General features: G+C 40.2%; 1 protein-coding gene across 1 annotated transcript in view; it reads right to left on the reverse strand.

Moving 5' to 3' along the window:
* Positions 1-413: 413 nt before the first annotated feature.
* Positions 414-20,377, reverse strand: part of LOC142167789 (protein VERNALIZATION 3-like) — a 319,167-nt gene continuing 299,203 nt past the window's right edge. The window contains exon 4 of the mRNA XM_075227686.1: positions 414-646. Within this exon, the coding sequence (XP_075083787.1) occupies positions 414-646 (233 nt within the window). The remainder of the gene's footprint in view (positions 647-20,377) is intronic.

Consider the following 20,377-nt stretch of genomic DNA (forward strand, 5'->3'; position numbering starts at 1 on the left):
CAAGTCTCCAACTCCCATAGCGTTAGCCTCTCAAAAGTTCCTCCAAAGTTTAATAAAAACATCCCAAAAACATAAAATTGAATAACTGAAGTATAGTTCTATAATAAGATACCCCTTTAATTAAAAATAAATATGAGCATAAATACTTTTACATGTAACTTTGTAACACGTAAACTCCTCACGTTGACATCCATGTATAAGTTAATAATTCAGTAAACTTTTGAGGAAAAATATTACTAAGACATTATTTCTTTCTGAGTTTAACTTATATATACCGTCAGTATAAGGTAATTTTACACAATGAGTTACCCAAAGCATTTTCTTAAAATAATAGATTTATAATTTTGAACCATAAATGTGACTCGATAGTGTAAAACTTTCGTACACTGATAGTATATATAAGTTTAACTTATTTATAGGTGACGGCCACCAGTACCACTTTCCCTATTGCAATTGAAGTAAACAGCAGCAACATGCGAATTGAGATTATGAAACCTCGCAAAGTCTCTTGTATTAAAATTCTGACGAGAATCAATTATATCAGGAGCATTCACAACCTCTCGATTCAATTGCTGAAACAACACGAAAATATAGCGACGCATTCCCAGTGAAGGTCGTGGACTCTCGTATCGTATAATTTTATTACCTGCATTATACACCATAAATTAAAAATAGCCGAGAAATGTATACTGGTCAGGAAAAGTATGCAGCAAATTCGCCGGTTATTTGTTTAAAGATCCTTTTTTGTATGTACATATATGCAAGATTAATCTTTTTTGCTGTCTCTCACTATCACGACCCGAAATTCCCACCTTCGGGACCGTGATGGCGTCTAACATTTCACTTGCTAGGCAAGTCCACGTTAGAATAATATTAGCCATTTTTAAAATAATTTTAAATTGATTAGTAACAAGAAACAAATGTGGAAGTAAAGTTTGAAATGTAGTGAATAATCCATAAAAAGTCTAAATACCATCCCAAAATTGATGTCATAAGTGCACGAGCTTCTAGAATAATACAAATAAAGGGTCTGAATAAAATAAAATTGTCTGAAAACAAACATACAGCTAAACTAATGTAGACGGGGACTTCAGAACTGCGGACGCCGTGCAGTTATACCTCAAGTCTCCTCTGAGTAGTTATAATCCGAGCAAGTCTATGGTACGCCGCTGGGACCAACTCTGAAATCTGCACAAGAAGTGCAGAGTATAGTATCTCTACAACCGACCCCATGTACTGGTAAGTGACGAGCCTAACTTCGACGAAGTAATGACGAGGCTAAGGCATGTCACTTACATTAACCTGTACGCAATAATAGTAATAACCACAATAATAGAATTAAATCACATAATTCATTTTTAATAGTTGAAGCCAACTCAGCAGTCATAACCAATTATTATTTCAACCAATTTCCGTTGCAGCGTACAACCAGCTCCCACAATATATTCATTTTCAACCCTCCAATATATTTATTTTAATCAAGCATATATATAGACTTTTAAATAAGTCTGTTGCGGCGTGCAACCCGATCCCTCAATATGAACTTTTAAACTAGTATGTTGCGGCGTGCAACCCGATCCCCCAATATGGACTTTTTAATAAGTCTGTTGCGCGCGTGCAACCTGATCATCCAATATGGATTTTTAATATAAGTCTGTTACGGCGTGCAACTCGATCCCCCAATAGGGACTTTTTAATAAGTATGTTGCGGCGTGCAACCCGATCCCCAATATAGTTATTCACTTACCAATTCTTATAAAAGAATTTTTTCCAATAAATACAATAATTAATATAAAATTATAAGACAACAAACATACAATAATTATGATTTATTCATGAAACAGACAATGACAAGTAGCAATTTATTTTAGAAATCAGGGAGAAAATAGTCAGTTTAATATTTAATATGTTAAATATCAAGTAACAATTAAGACACATAAATCAAATAGCATGTAACAATTAGTACAAGAATTCAAGAATTAATATTTGACAAAGATTAGGAGTGAAACAATTATTATAAAAATTAATTTGTGTCTTAGAACAATTTATGATTTTCAAATAATTATGCAAACAATTAATTTTACGGCGTATAGACACTCGTCACCTCGCCTATACGTCGTTCACATGCATTTCACATATCAAATAATTTAAGGGTTCTATTCCCTCAAGTCAAGGTTAACCACGACACTTACCTCGCTTTGCAATTTTAATAAATTACTCGACCACAACTTTTTCTTTTGCATTTGTGTCCAAAAGCGTCAAATCTATTCACAAACAATTCGATATACTCAATACAAATCATAGAAATTAATTCCATATGAATTTACTAATTTTCCGGATAAAATCCGAAATTAACTTTAAAAATTGACAGTGGGACCCATGTCTCAAATCTCGGAAAAACTTACGAAATCCGAACACCCATTCCGAGACGAGTCCAACCATATAAAAATTATCAAATTCTGATGTCAAATGGACCTTCAAACCTTAAATTTTTCGTTTTTGGACAATTTTATAAAAATATGATTATTCTCCCAAAATTTTACGGATTCATGATATAAATGAGTATGGAATCATGAAATATAATCAATATAGGATAAGGAATACTTATTCCAATGTTTTTCCATAAAAATCGCCCAAGAATCGCCTTACCCGAGCTCAAAAATAGAAAATGGTTGAAAATGGGACGAAATCCCATTTCGAGAACTTAAGTTCTGTTTGTCCAAATTTTTACTCATCGCGATCGCGGAAATTCGTTCGCGATCGCGTAGAACAACTTTTGCCCAGTTCCATTTTCTCTTCGCGATCGCGATCGCTAAGCACATTTTGGCCGCCCAGATGTTTTAACTCTACGTGATCGCGTAAATGGTCATGCGATCATGGAGAACCTTTTCTCAGCCTTACACGATCACGTACTGACTTGTGTGATCGCGTAGAACAAATGACGTGCCTAGCTTCGGCCTTCCTTCTTTCTACGCGATCAAAGCTTGGCACTCGCGTTTGCAGTGCACTGGGAGTTTACCTTCCGCGATCGCGTGCCTATCTTCTCAAATACAAAGGGTAAAACTCACGACTCACAATTTCCTCTTCGCGATCGCGAAGCACAATGCACCAGATCACAGCAGAAGCTAAAAAAACAGATTTTTCTCAAAGTTCAAATGGTCCGTAGGCTATCTGAAACTCACCCGAGCCCTCGGGACTCCCAACCAAACATGCACACAAGTCCAAAAACCTCATACGAACTCACTCGCGCAATCAAAACACCAATTTAACACCTAGAATTACGAATCGGATAACAAATCAATGAAATTTTTAAGAAAACTTTAAAACTTCTATTTTAATAACCGAACGTCCGAATCACGTCAAATCAACTCCGTTTCTCATCAAATTAAGATTTTCGAAATCGGATTCTGACCACGATATCAAAAAGTCAAATCCGTGGTCGAACTTTGGAAATCTTTAGCCTTTAAATTTCTAGTTTTCGTTAAATTGTCATAACTTGAGGTAGGGACCTCTAAATTAAATTTCGGGCATACGCCCAAGTCCCAAAGAACGATACGGACCTACCGAAATTGTCAAAATACTGATCTGGGTCCATTTGCTCTACATGTTGACCAAAGTCAATTCAGTTGAGTTTGAAGGCTCTATTTCACATTTTAATCCATTTTTCACATAAAAACTTTCCGAAAAATTATACGGACTGCGCACGCATATTGGGGAATGATAAATAGTGTTTTTCGAGGTTTTAGAATACAGAATTAATTATAAAATTTAAAGATGACCTTTTGCGTCATCACATTCTCTACCTCTAAAACAAACGTTCGTCCTCGAACGGAGTTAGAAAAAGTAACTGAGCTGGTGAAAAGTTGTGGATATTTACTCTGCATGTCCGACTCGGGCTCCCTGGTAGATACCTCTATCGACTGACCTCTCCATTGCACCCAAACTGAAGGATAACTCTTAGATCTCAACTGCTTGACCTGCCGGGCTAGAATAGGCACCGACTCCTCCTCAAAAGTCAAATATTTGTCCAATTGGACTAAGCTGCAATCTAACACATGGGACGGATCACCATAATATTTTTGGAGCATAGACACATGGAACACTGGATGAACCGCTGATAAACTAGGTGGTAATGCAAGAATGTAGGCTACTTCACCCATCCTTTCAAGAATTTCAAAGGGTCCAATATACCTAGGGCTCAACTTGCCCTTCTTTCCGAACCTCATTACACCTTTCATAGGTGAAACCCGGAGCAATATTCTTTCTTCAACCATGAATACAATATCACGAACTTTACGGTCGACATAACTCTTTTGCCTAGACTTAGCTGTGCGAAGTCGATCTTGAATAATCTTGACCTTATCCAAGGCATCCTATACCAATTCGGTATCCAACAACCGAGCCTCTCCCGGTTCAAACCAGCCAACTGGCAAACAACATCACCTTCCGTATAATGCCTCATATGGAGCCATCTGAATGCTCGACTGGTAGCTATTATTATTAGCAAACTCCGCAAGTGGAAAGAACTAATCCCAAGAACCTCCAAAGTCTATAACACAAGCGCAAAGCATATCTTCCAATATCTGAAAAGTGCGTTCTGACTGTCCATCTGTCTGTGGATGAAATGTTGTACTCAGCTGAACACGCGTGCCTAATTCATGATGTACAGCCCTCCAGAAATGTGAGGTAAATTGCGTACCTCGATCTGAAATAATAGTCGTGGGCACACCGTGTAGGCGGACAATCTCATGAATGTAAATTTCAGCTAACCGCTCTGAAGAATAGGTAACTACCACTGGAATGAAATGTGCTGACTTGGTCAACCTGTCCACAATGACCCAAACTGCGTCAAATTTTCTCTGAGTCCGTGGGAGCCCAACAACAAAATCCATAGTGATACGCTCCCACTTCCTCTCAGGAATTTTCAATTCGTGAAGCAAACCACTAGGTCTATGATGCTCATACTTGACTTGTTGACAATATAGACACCGAGCTACATATTTAACTATATCCTTCTTCATTCTCATCCACCAGTAATGTTGTCGTAAATCTTCATACATTTCGATGGCTCCTGGATGAATAGAATACCTGGAACTGTGTGCCTCTTCAAGAATTAATTCACGAAGCTCGTCAACATTATGCACACAAATACAACCCTGCATTTGCAGAACTCCATCTTCCCCACAACAACATGTTTGGCATCTCCGTGCCACACCGTGCCCTTAAGGACAAGCAAATGAGGATCATCATATTGTTGTTCCCTGATGCGCTCATATAAAGAAGATCGAGCGACTATGCAATCTAGAACCGACTGGGTTCCGAAACATCTAACCTCATGAACTGATTAGCCAACATTTGAATATTTGTAGCTAACGGCCTCTTACCAACCGGAATATACGCAAGACTGCCCATACTCACTGCCTTTCTACTCAAGGCATCGACCACCACATTGGCCTTTCCGGGGTGATATAAAATGGTGATATCATAGTCTTTTAACAACTCCAACCATCTTCTCTGCCTCAAATTAAGATCTTTTTGTTTGAACAGATACTGAAGGCTACGATGATCAGTAAATACCTCACACGAGACACCGTAGAGGTAATGCCTCCAAATCTTCAGCGCATGAACAATGGCTGCCAATTCTAAGTCATGAACAGGATAATTCTTCTCGTGAACTTTCAACTGCCGCGACGCATATGCAATTACCTTGCCATCTTGCATTAATACTGCACCAAGCCCAATGTGAGATGCGTCACAATATACCGTATACGATCCTGAACCTGTGGGTAATACCAACACTGGCGCCGTAGTCAAAGCGGTCTTGAGCTTCTGAAAGCTCAACTCACACTCGTCTGACCATCTGAATGGGATACCTTTCTGGGTCAGTCTGGTCAATGGGCTTGCTATAGATGAAAACCCTTCCACGAACCGACGATAATAACCTGCCAAACCCAGGAAACTTTGGATCTCTGTAACTGAAGTAGGTCTAGGCCAATTTTGAACAACTTCAATATTCTTAGGATCCATCTTTATTCCTTCTGCAGATACAACATGCCCTCAAAATGGCAATTGAATCTAACCAAAACTCACATTTTGAAAATTTGGCATATAACTGACTATTCTTCAAAGTCTGAAGCACACTCCGAAGATGCTGCTCACGCTCATCTCAACTGCTGGATTAAATCAAGATATCATCAATGAATACAACCACAAAAGAATCCAAATAGGGATTGAACACCCGATTCATCAAATCCATAAATGTTGCTGGGGCATTTGTCAACCCAAATGACATCACTAGGAATTCGCAATGCCCATACCGAGTCCGAAAAGGTGTCTTAGGGACATCAGATGCCCTAATATTCAACTGATGGTAACCTGACCTCAAATCGATCTTCGAAAATACCTTGGCACCCTGAAGCTGATCGAATAAGTCATCAATTCTTGGCAGCGGATATTTGTTCTTAATAGTAGCTTTGTTCAACTGCTGATAATCTATACACATTCGCATTGAACCATCTTTATTCTTAACAAATAATATTGGGTCACCCCAGGGCGAGACACTGGGTCTAATGAATCCCTGATCAAGCAAGTCTTGTAACTGCTACTTCAATTCTTTCAACTCCGGCGGGGCCATACGGTATGGTGGAATAGAAATGGGTTGAGTTCCCAGATCCAAAGCAATACAGAAGTCAATATGCTTGTCGGGTGGCATCCCCAGCAAATCTGCAGGAAATACTTTTGGAAATTCACGAACAACTGGTACTGAGTCCATAGAAGGAACATCCGCACTGGGATCGCGAATATAAGCCAAATAGGCTAGACACCCTTTCCCGACCATACGCCGAGCTTTCATATAAAAATAACCCTGTTGATATAATGACCAGGAGTTCCTTTCCACTCTAACCGAGGTAACCCCGTCATGGTTAGGGTCACTGTCTTAGCATGAAAATCCAATATAGTATGATAAGGTGACATCCAATCCATACCCAAGATGACATCAAAATCTACCATATCAAGAGGTAGAAGATCCACACTAGTCTCAATACTACCACTAGTAACCACCCATAAATGATAGACATAATCTACTACAACAGAGTCTCCTACCGGTGTAGATACACACACAGAAGCACTCAGAGAATCACAAGGCACAACCAAATATGAAGCAAAATAAGAGGACACATAGGAATAAGTAGATCCTAGGTCAAATAGAACTGAAGCATCTCTATGGCAAACTAGAATAATACCTGTGATCACAGCATCAGATGACTCGGCCTCGGGCCTAGCTAGAAAAGCATAAAATCGGGGCTGAACCCCACCACTCTGAACTGCATCCCTAGGACGGCCTCTAACTGGCTGGCCTCCACCTCTAACAGTCTGACCTCCACCTTTAGTGGCCTGACCTCCACCTCTAATGGACTAACTTCCACCTCTAGCTTCCTGACCCCTACCTCTAGCTGGATGAGCAGGCGGTGAAGCAACCGGTGCTGATATGATGTCATGAGAATCCTGCCGAGACCTGTTACTCGCCAACCTAGGGCAATATCTCCTGTTGTGACCAATGTTCCCACACCCATAACACCCATCCTGATGACGTGGATGCTGAAGCTGAAGCTGACCCGAATGGGTCGAATAACCATTGTAGTGACTCTGGAGTAGTGAAGCACTGATAGGAGCTGAATGTGCACTAAATGTCGGCTGTCTAAAGTAAGGCATAATAAGACCGTGACTCCCTGAAGCACCGGGAGATGCATGAAGTGCTGAATGAAACGGTCTGGGAGGATGATCCCTACCAAAATTACCCCTGCCTCCAGACAAGGCACCACTGAAACCACCGAACTGACGAGGCCTCTTATCAGACCTCTACCCTCTTTCCTGTGAAAGAACCATCTCGATCCTCCTCGCGACATTAGCAGCTTCCTGAAAAGAAATCTCACTTCCGGTCTCCTTGTCCATCTGAAGCCTGATAGGGTGAGTGAGTCCCTAAATAAACCTCCTCACTTTCTCTCCCTTAGTAGGTAATAAAATGAGAGCATGACGGGCTAATTCCACAAAACGAGACTCATACTGAGTAACAGTCATATTGCCATGCTGTAAACGCTCAAATTGCTTGTGGTAATCCTCTCTCAGTGTGATAGGAAGGAATTTCTCCAGAAATAGCAGAGAGAACTGCTCCCAGGTTAGTGCAGGCGATACGACTGGTCGGGTCAATGTATAATCTCTCCACCACCACTTGGCGGAACCCGTCATCTGAAATACAGCAAAATCAACCCCATAGGTCTCAACTATACCAATGTTCTGCAACACCTCATGGCAGCGGTCAAGATAATCCCGTGGGTCCTTAGAAGGTGTACCACTAAAGTAAACTGGAAAGAGCTTGGTAAATTTATCCACTTTCAATAAGGCCTCAAAAGACATGGCAGGCCTATCACCGGTCTGTGCCGCAACAACTGGCTGAACTACCCTAACTGGCGGGGCTGCTGGAGCCTGATTCTAGGGAGCCATCTACTCCAGAGCGGGAGTAGTGGGAGTTTGTGCTCCTCCCCAGCCTGTGAGATGGCTGGTGCCATTGGAAATGTACCATTCAAGGCCACGCCCTCCATAAGACTCACCAAACGGAATAGAGCGTCCTGAAGCACTGGAGTAGCTATGAATCCTTCCGGGACCTGAACCGTCCAACTGGTACATTCTGAACTGAAACATCCTCCTGAAGATCCACCTGAGGTTCTACAATAGGTGCAGCTGCTCGAGCTCTGGACTGAACTCTACCTCTTCCTCTGCCTCGGCCTCTAGCACGACCTTGACCTCGACCTCTACCCTTGGCCATAGTTTACACCGGGGGCTCTAGTTCCTCTCCATCGGTAGATGTATTACGTGTTCTCACCATCTGCGAGAGAATAAGAGTAGAATGGTTCAATCATCGATGATAGAATAAAATCGCATGACAAAATAAGAAAGAATTGATATTGTTCCTAAACTTTATAGCCTCTAAGAGATAAGTGCAAACGTCTCTGTACCTATCCTTCAGACTCTACTAAGCTTGCTCGTGACTCGTGAGACCTATGTAACCTAGTGCTATGATACCAACTGTCACGACCTGAAATTCCCACCTCCGAGAAAGTCTATGGTACGCCGTTGGGACAAACTCTAAAATCTGCACAAGAAGTGCAGAGTGTAGTATCAGTGCAACTGACCCCATGTACTGGTAAGTGCCGAGCCTAACCTCGATGAAGTAGTGACAAGACTAAGGCAGGTCACTTACATTAACATGTATACAATAATAGTAATAACCACAATAATAGAATTAAATCAGATAACTAATTTTTAATAGTTGAAGCCAACTCAGCAGTCATAACCAATTATTATTTCAAGCAATTTCTGTTGCAGCATGCAACCCGCTCCCACAATATATTCATTTTCAACCCTCCAATATATTTATTTTAATCAAGTATGTATATAGAATTTTAAATAAGTCTGTTGCGGCGGGCAACCTGAACCCCCAATATGGAGTTTTAAACAACTCTTTTGCGGCGTGCAACCCGATCTCCCCCCAATATGGACTTTTTAATAAGTCTGTTGCGCGCGTGCAACCTGATCATCCAATATGGATTTTTAATATAAGTCTGTTACGGCGTGCAACTCGATCCCCCAATAGGGACTTTTTAATAAGTATGTTGCGGCGTGCAACCCGATCCCCAATATAGTTATTCACTTACCAATTCTTATAAAAGAATTTTTTCCAATAAATACAATAATTAATATAAAATTATAAGACAACAAACATACAATAATTATGATTTATTCATGAAACAGACAATGACAAGTAGCAATTTATTTTGGAAATCAGGGAGAAAATAGGCAGTTTAATATTTAATATGCTAAATGTCAAGTAACAATTAAGACACACAAATCAAATAGCATGTAACAATTATTGCAGGAATTCAAGAATTAATATTTGGCAAAGAATATGAAAGAAATAATTATTATAACAATTAATTCGTGTATTAGAACAATTTATGATTTACAAATAATTATGCAAATAATTAATTTGACGACGTATAGATACTCGTCACCTCGCCTATATGTCGTTCATATGTATTTCACATAACAAATAATTTAAGGGTTCTATTCCCTCAAGTCAAGGTTAGACACGACACTTACCTTGCTTTGCAATACAACTTTTTCTTTTGAATTTGTCTCCAAAAGCGCTAAATCTATTCACAAATAATTCGATATACTCAATACGAATCATAGGAATAATTCTATATGAATTTACTAATTTTCCGGATAAAATTCGAAATTCACTTTAGAAATTGACAGTGGGTCCCACGTCTCAAATCTCAGAAAACCTTACGAAATCCGAACACCCATTCCGAGACGAGTCCAACCATATAAAAATTATCAAATTCTGATGTCAAATGGACCTTCAAATCTTAAATTGTCGTTTTTGGAAGATTTTATAAAAATATTATTTTTCTCCAAAATTTTCACGGATTCATGATATAAATGAGTATGAAATCATGAAATATAATCAATATAGTATAAGAAATACTTACCCCAATATTTTTCCATGAAAATCGCCAAAGAATTGCCTTACCCGAGCTCAAAAATGGAAAATGGTTGAAAATGGGACGAAATCCTATTTCCAGAACTTAAGTTCTGTTTGTCCAGATTTTTACTTATCGCAATCGCGGAAATTCAATCGTGATCGCGTAGAACAACCTTTGCCTAGGTCCATTTTACTCTTCACGGTCGCGGGAATGGCTTCGCGATGGCGAAGCACATTTTGGCTGCCCAGATATTTTAACACTATGCGATCGCGTAAATGGTCATGCGATCGCGGAGAACCATTTCTTAGCCTTACGCGATCGCATACTGACTTGTGCGATCGCATAGCACAAATAACGTGCCTAGCTTCTACCTTCCTTCCTTCTACGCGATCGCAACTTGGCCTTCGCGTTCGTAGTGCACTGGGCATTTACCTTCCGCGATCGCGTGCCTATCTTCGCGAACGCGAAGGGTAAAACTCACGATTCAAAATATTCTCTTCGTGATCAGAGTAATTGCTTCGCGATTGCGAAGCACAATGTACCAGATGACAGCAGAAGATAAAAAATCAGATTTTTCTCAAAGTTCAAATGGTTCGTAGGCTATCCGAAACTCACCTGAGCCCACGGGGCTCCCAACCAAACATGCACAAAAGTCCAAAAATCTCATATGGACTCGCTCGCGCGATCAAAACACCAATTTAACACATAGAATTACGAATCGGACACCAAATCAAATGAATTTTGTAAGAAAACTTTAAAACATATATTTTCATAACCGAACGTCCGAATCACGTCAAATCAACTCCGTTTCTCATCAAATTCGACAAACAAGTCATAAATGACATAATAGATCTATTCAAATTTTTGGATTCGGATTCCGACCCCGATATCAAAAAGTCAAAAACTTTATTTTAATCTATTTTTTCACATAAAAACTTTTCAGAAAATTATACGAATTGCGCACGCAAGTCAGGGAATGATAAATAGTGCTTTTCGAGGTCTTAGAACACAGAATTAATTATCAAATTTAAAGATGACCTTTTGGGTCATCACAAAAGGTAAATTATTTCTAAATTTGAAAAGAGGTAATTTTTTTTGGCACGGATTAAAAAGAAAATAGATTCATATAAATTGAACGGAGAGAGTATAATATTGTCATAAAATTATTTAATGTTGGATTAAAGTAATTGAGTATAACAATAAAATCAGTAAAAAGTTTTACCCACTATAACAGTAAAGTCAATAACACTATCATATCGAAGAAAGTGAATTTTACCTATTGTATAACAATAAAATCATTAAATTTTACATGTTGTGATGCTAAAACTTATACATTAAGGTGACTTTAATGTAAGAAAGTGTCACGACCCCAAATTCCCTCCGTAGGAGGTCGTGATGGCACCTAGTCTCTAAGACTAGGTAAGCCTATCAATGCGGAATAATAATAAATAAACTACAATTCAAATAATTACAACTTTCAAAACCCGGTAGAAATAAGTCACACGCTTCTAAGAATTTATTCTCTATGTCTCTATACATCAGAGTCTAAAACAAATAAGGAAGAAAATATAGTAAGATAGAAGGGGACTCCGGAGTCTACGGACGCTGTCAGATATACCTCGAACGTGTAGTCCAACTCAATGGTATCTAGTCTGGTGGGAAGAACCTGGATCTGCACAAAAGGATATGCAGAAGTGTAGTATGAGTACACCACAACGGTACCCAGTAAGTGCCAAGCCTAACCTCGGTAGAGTAGTGACGAGGTCAGGTCAGGCCCTACTGGAAAATAAATAATGGCATGGTAAAATATTTAACAATATAATAAGATAAAATGACAATGGAAATGAATTAAGTAGTATGTAACCATTTAATTACACCAAATAATGTCAATTAATACCTCGTGGAAATAAAACAGAATTCTTTTCAACTTTAAAAAAATCACAACAATAATCAAAGTCAATTGCGGCCATAAATCAATATCAACAAGGACACTCCCGAGGTACCGCCTCGTAGTCCCAAATCATAAATAAATTCACAATATCTCATTTCCTTATATCATCGCGGGAGCCTTCACAATTTATTTTAAAGAAAACAAATTTTCCGAAATAGCATCCCACGTTTTAGCCATCCTTATCACACCGCATGACTTCTAGTAGTTCCCCCTACTAGCCATAATCTTTCACATTTAAGCCCGTGTAGATCATTAATAGGCAATAATGATTTACACAATTTAAAGACATAATCTTTCACATTTAGCCCGTCTACACACTCGTCACCTTGTGTACATGACTTTCAACATATTAAAATTTATCACTTCAATACCAATCCTAGGGAAAATTTCCCACACACAAGATTAGACAAGTCACTTACCTCGAGTTGCTCCAATTTAATCACGTAGTATGCCTTTTCCTTGATTTTCCGACTCCGATCAACTCGTATCTAGTCATAATTAATTTGACACAGTCAACGAAAATTATATAATCAATTCCATAAGAAAATACTACATTTTTCAATAAAATCCGAAATTAACTCGAAAATTGCCCGTAGGGCCCACATCTCGGAATCTGGCGAAAGTTACGAAATATGAACTCTCATTCAACCAGAAGTCAAACCACACCAAAATGACTAAATTCTAATAACAATTCGACCCTCAAATCCTCAATCTATCCAAGAGGGTTTTCAATTTATTTCCAACTTAAATCACCAATTAAATGTTAAAAACAGTGATAGATTTGGGTAATCTAACCAAGATTGAGTTAAGAACACTTGCCCCGATGTTTTCTTTGAAAATATCCCAACAATCGCCTCAATTCGAGCTCCAAATCATTAAAAAGGGAAAATGGGACGAAGTCCCATTTTCAGAACCTAAACTCTCTTCCCCAGGGATTTCTTTTATGCGATCACGGCCAAAGGCACGCGGTCACGAAGAACAAAATAAGGTTGCCCAGAATTAAGCTTATGCGATCGTGGATAACTCCACATGATTGCGAAACACAACATTCCTAGACCAACGCGATCACATACTCATTCACGCGATCTCGAAAGGTTAAGCGCGTGGACCAGGTTCTGCCTCGTTTCCTCTTCGCGAACACGGTCTTAGCCAAGCGTTCGCATAACATAGTTTGCCAAACCTACGCAGTCGTAGACTCGCCCACGCGATCACATAACACAAAATTTCAGCCGCCAATTAACCCTACGCGATCGCATACCTTCTCACACGATCGCGTAGAAGGAAACCAGAACTTGCAGAAACCAGAACTCCATCTATCAAGCGAAGTCCAAAAATGATCCGTTAGGCATCCGAAACTCACCCGAGCCCCTCGGGACCTTAACCAAATATACCAAAAAGTCTTAATACATCATACAAACTTAGTCGAGTCTTCAAATCGCATCCAACTACCCTAAAAACACGAATCACATATAGATTCAAGCCTAACGAACTTTGAAACTTTCAATTTCTACAAACAACGCCGGAACCTATCAAATCAAGTCCGATTGACGTCAAATTTTGCACGCAAGACATAAATGACATAACGGAGCTATGACAATTTTCGGAACTGGATTCTGACCCCGATATTAAAAATTCAACTACCTGGTCAAACTTCCAAACTTAAATTCCTATTTTAGCCATTTCAAGCCCAATTTAAGTACGGACTTCGAAATAAAATTCCGAACACGCTCCTAAGTCCAAAATCACCATACATAGCTGTTGGAATCATCAAAATTCTATTCTGGGGTCATTTTCTCAAAATGTTGACCGAAGTCAAACTTAGCATTTTAAGGCCAACCTAAGGAACCAAGTGTTTCGATTTCAACCATAATACTTGCAAATACCGAACCAACCATCCCTGTAAGTCATAAATTTATAAAAGCACATACGGAAAGTTTTATTTAGGGGAACGGGATTCTAAAAGTCAAAATAACCGGTTGGGTCATTACATTCTCCACCTTTTAAACAAACGTTCACCCTCAAACGTGTTTAGAATTATACCTAGAGTGGTGAAAATATGAGTATAACGTCTACGCATCTCATGCCCGGTCTCCCAAGTCACCTCCTTGACCGGATGACCCCTCCACTGAACTTTCACGGAAGCAATGTTCTTTGACCTCAGTTTTCGAACCTGCCTGTCCAAAATAGCCACTAGTTTCTCAACATAAGATAGATCCTTGTCTAACTGAACTGAACTGAAGTCTAACACATGAGACGGATCGCCGTGATACTTCCAGAGCATAGAAACATGGAATACCGGATGAACTGCAGATAGACTAGGTGGTAGTGCAAGTATGTAAGCCACCTCTCCAACTCTTTCAAGAATCTCAAAAGACCCAATATACCTAGGGCTCAACTTGCCCTTCTTCCCGAACCTCATCACATCCTTCATAGGAGAAACCCAGAGCAGGACTCGCTCACCAACCATGAATGCAACATCACGAACCTTATGATCCGCATATTCTGTCTAGATTGGGTTGTACGAAGTTGATCCTGAATTAATTTAACCTTTTCCAAGACATCCCGAACCAAGTCTGTACCCAATAGCCTAGCTTAGCCTAGTTCGAACCAACCCGCTGGAGACCGGCACCGCCTACCATACAAGGCCTCATACGGAGCCATCTGAATACTCAACTAATAACTATTTTTGTAAGCAAACTCCATAAGTGGTAAGAACGGATCCCAAGAACCCCCAAAATCTATCACACACGCACGAAACATATCCTCTAATATCTGAATAGTACGTTCGGATTGCCCGTCTATCTGAGGGTGAAATATTGTACTCAACTCTACCCGAGTACCCAACTCATGTTGTACGGCTCTCCAGAACCGTGATGTAAACTGCGTACCCCGGTCAGAGATGATAGATATCGGTACGCCGTGAAGTCTGATAATCTCGCGAATATAGATTCGAGCCAACTGATCGGAAGAGTAGGTAGTCATCACAGGAATTAAATAAGCTGACTTGGTCAGCCTATCCACAATCACCCAAACTGCATCTAACTTCCTCTGAGTCTGTGAGAGCCCAACAACGAAATCCATAGTGACCCGCTCCCATTTCCATTCTGGAATCTCTAACTTTTGAAGTAATCCACCCGGTCGCTGATGCTCATATTTCACCCGTTGACAATTTAGATACCGAGCTACATACTCCACTATGTCTCTCTTCATCCCCTCCACCAATAGTGCGGTCTCAAGTCCTGATACATCTTTGTAGAACCCATATGAATGGAGTACCGCAAACTGTGAGCCTCTTGGAGAATCAAATCACGCAAACCATCTACATTAGGCACACATAGCCTGTCCTGCATCCGTAATACATCGTCATCTCCGATAGTGCCTTCTTTGGCATCACCGTGCCGAACTGTATCCTTAAGGACAATCATATGAGGGTCATCATACTGACGCTCTCTGATGCGATCATAAAGAGAAGACTGAGAAACCACACAAGCCAAAACTCGGCTCGAATCGGAAATATCCAACCTGACAAACTGGTTGGCCAAGGCCTGAACATCGAAGGCTAAAGGCCTTTGTGCTACCGGTAAATATGCTAAGCTGCCCAAACTCTCTGCCTTACGACTCAAGGCATCAGCCACTACATTGGCCTTCCCGGGGTGATAGAGAATGGTGATATCATAATCCTTAAGTAACTCCAACCATCTCCGCTGCCAAATTAAGATCCTTCTGTTTAAACAGATGTTGTAGACTCCGGTGATCGGTGTAGACCTCACAATGGACACCGTATAAGTAATGCCGCTAAATCTTCAAGGCATGAACAATAGCAATCTGCACTGCTTCAATCTTCTTCGGATCTACCTTGATCCCCTCGCACAAAACTATATGGCCCAAAAATCCAACTGAATCAAGCCATAATTCACACTTTGAAAATTTTGCATATAACTTCTTTTGTCTCAAAGTTTGAAGCACAATCCTCAGGTGTTGTTCATGATCTTTCTGACTCCGAGAATACACTAGAATGTCGTCAATAACACAATGACGAAAGAATCAAGATAGGGCTGAAATACACTATTCATTAAGTGCATAAATGTTGTTGGGGTGTTGGTTAGCCCGAATGACATTACAAGGAACTCATAATGACTATATCGAGTCCTAAAAGCAGTATTCGGGATATCTGGCTCCCGAATATTCAACTGATGATACCCTGAACGCAAGTCAATGTTAGATAATACCCTGGCACCCTGAAGTTGATCAAATAGGTCATCAATACGTGGAAATGGATACTTGTTCTTTACTGTAACCTTGTTCAGCTAACGGTAGTCAATACACATCAGAATATAACCATCCTTCTTCTTTAAAAATAAGACAGGAGCACCCCCAAGGTGATACACTGGGCTGAATGAAACCATTATCAAGCAATTCCTATAATTATTCTTTTAATTCTTTCAACTCTGCTGGGGCCATACGATATGGTGAAATAGAAATGGGCTGAGTGCCCGATAACAAATCAATACCAAAATCAATATTCCTGTCGAGTGGGATACCCGGGAGATCCGCTAGAAATAAATCAGGAAATTCCCTTACTATAGGAACTGACTCCATAGTAGGAGTATCAATACTAATATCTCTCACATAGGCCAGATACACATCACACCCCTTTTCGACCATTCGTTGAGGTTTAAGAAATGAAACAACCCTGCTAGGAACATGATACGAGGTACCTCTCCACTCTAACCGCGGTAGACCTGGCATAGCCAATGTCACCATCTTGGCGTAACAATCAAAGATAGAGTGATAGGGCGACAACCAGGCCATGCCCAAAATAATATCGAAATCCACCATACTTAGCAATAATAAATCAGATCTAGTCTCAAAACCACTGATAACAATTAAACACGACCGATACACGCGGTTCACAATAATAGATTCACCTACGGGTGTAGATACACAAACAGAAGCACTAAAGGAATCACGTGATACACCCAAATACGGGGCGAAATAATATGACACATAAGAATAAGTAGTGCCTGGATCAAATAAGACTGATGCATCTCTATACCAGACTGGAATAATACCTGTGATAACAGAATCGTATACAACGGCCTCTGTCCTAACAGTAAAGGCATAATATTTGGCCTGGCCACCCCTTCTAGGGCAACCTCTACCTCTCTGACCTCCACCTCTAGCTAGCTGTGCAGGTGGAGTGGCAACAGGTGCAGTAATCATGGCCTGAGATGCCTGAGGGCCCTGTGGAATGGGTGGGTCCTGAGAAATCTATGGAGGGGCACTCCTTCTAAATATGGGGAAATCCCTCACTATATGACGAGTGTCACCACACTCAAAACAAGCCCTCGGAGAATGAGGCTACTGGAACTGGCTCGGGCCTAATCGACTAGACTGTCCGCTGAAGGCACCATGTATAGGAGGTACAGAAGACACTGGCGGTGCATAATAGGGAACCTAAGGCCTGGGAGTAGTCGGAATACCACTAGAAGCAAGAAGTGTTGAATGAATAGGACGGCTTACATAACCTCTACCATGATGGGCTGCAACTGGGGCACGTGAATTATTATATGTGCCAGAATCTCGGGGTCTCTTAGCTTCCCTCTCTTCCCTCTCTCGAGTCCACATACCTTCCAATCTTCTAGCAATTTTCACCACCTATTGGTATGTGATGTCCATCTCTATCTCTCAGGCCATACTGAATCTGATACTAGGGTGGAGACCCACAATAAATCTGCGAACCCGCTCTCGAATAGTAGCAACTAAGGCTGGTCCATGCCTAGCCAACTCACTAAATCGGACCACATATTCTGACACAGTCATAGAACCATGGTACAACCCCTCAAACTCTATGCTCCATGAATCTCTAAGACTCTGAGGAACATACTCCCTTGAGAACATATCTAAAAATTGAGTCCAAGTGAGTGAAGATGCCTCAGCGGGACTATCCAACTCATATGCCTGCCACCACTGGTAGGCTGCTCCTCTAAACTATAATGTCGTGAAAGAAACTACACTGGAATCCACAATACCCATAGTACGAAGGATACGATGATATTCATCCAGAAAACCTTGAGCATCCTCTGAAGCTAAACCCCTCTGAAACTACTGTCCTAATCTCAGGCCGAATTGGGACAACTGGTTGCACTGGTATAACCTTCGGGTCATGGTTAACTTGGGCTCGTGAATCTGGAGTACGGACGGCGGGAGTCTGTGCTCCTCCCCTGGCCTGAAATGTGGTAGGAGCAAGTGGAATTAACCATGCCTGAGCTAAAGTGCCAAACCTGCTAAAAAACTGGGCAAGAGTCTCTTGAAGTGCAGGAGTAGTAACAAGCGTCTCAGGTGCTTGTTCTCCAACTGGAGCTACTGGTGGCTCTGTTGCAGTAGCTCAGGCAGGTGCTCTGGCTGCACCACGTGGTCTTCTTCGGCCTCTGGCTCGGCCTCTTCCCCGACCCCAGCCTCTTGCGGCTCCAACAGGGGGCACGGGTGTCTGATCATCGGATCCAGTTGTGCGTGTCCTCACCATCTATGATGGAATAGAAAGATAATGGCTTAGAACTTTGATTTCAACAATTGCGCACGATTAGGAATCAAAGAAGTGAACATTTTCCTAATAGTTCAATAGCCTCCCGAAGATAAGTACAGACGTCTCCGTATCGATCCGCAAGACTCTACTAAACCTACTTGTGACTCGTAACACCTATGAACCTAGTGCTCTGTAAGCCTATCAATGCAGAATAATAATAAATATCTGAAATAAATAAACTATAATTCAAATAATTACAACTTCCAAAACCCGGTAGAAATAAGTTACAAGCTTCTAAGAATTCATTCTCTACGTCTCTATACATCAGAGTCTAAAATAAATAAGGAAGACAGCATAGTAAGATAGAAGGGGACTCCGCATAACTTCTAGTAGTTCCCCTTACTAGCCACGTATATCAAGTTACCCTTACCTCACCGCATGCATTTTAACACCCAAACTTTATACCACCGCATGCGTATCAATATCACAATTTGCACCTCAAGTGCCCAAATAATTCAACTTGCCAAAATAATTCAACAATAATATATTTCCACAATAAAGAGCTCACAGCTCATGCCAAAATAAATCAACAATAATATATTTCCACAATAAAGAGCTCACGGCTCATGCCAAAATAAATCAACAATAATATTTTAAAATCTTTAATACGTTGCTTAAATACCAAATTTAAAAAAATGTCAAATACTTCGTATTAATAATATTTAATTTAAAGAAAATCAACCTTCAAATAATGCACAGAATAAAAGAAACCAAGTTCCAACTAAACAGGTAAAACAATTAGCAGGAAAAGGTCAAGCAGCTTAAATTATAAACACTTAAATCAATGATGAAGAATATAACAAGGTGAAATTATTTAATTAATATGCAACAATGATCTACACAATTTAAAGACATAATCTTCCACATTTAGCCTATGTACACACTCGTCACCTCGTGTACACGATACTCAGCACATTAAAATTTATCACTTCAATACCAATCCTAGGAGAAATTTTTCCCACACAAGGTTAGACAAGTGACTTACCTCGACTTGCTCTAATTTAATCACGTAGTATGCCTTTTCCTCGATTTTCCGACTCTGATCAACTCGTATCTAGTCATAATTAATTTGATACAGTCAACAAAAATTATAGAATCAATTCCATAAGAAAATACTATATTTTTCAATAAAATTCGAAATTAACTCAAATATTGCCTGTGGGGCCAACGTCTCGAAATACGGCGAAAGTTACGAAATATGGATGCACATTCAACCACAAGTCTAATCATACTAAAACAACTAAATTCCAATAAAAATTCGACCCTCAAATCCTCAATTCAATCCAAGAGGGT

Source organism: Nicotiana tabacum, chromosome 13 (genome assembly GCF_000715075.1).
Source record: "Nicotiana tabacum cultivar K326 chromosome 13, ASM71507v2, whole genome shotgun sequence".
NCBI lineage: Eukaryota > Viridiplantae > Streptophyta > Magnoliopsida > Solanales > Solanaceae > Nicotiana > Nicotiana tabacum.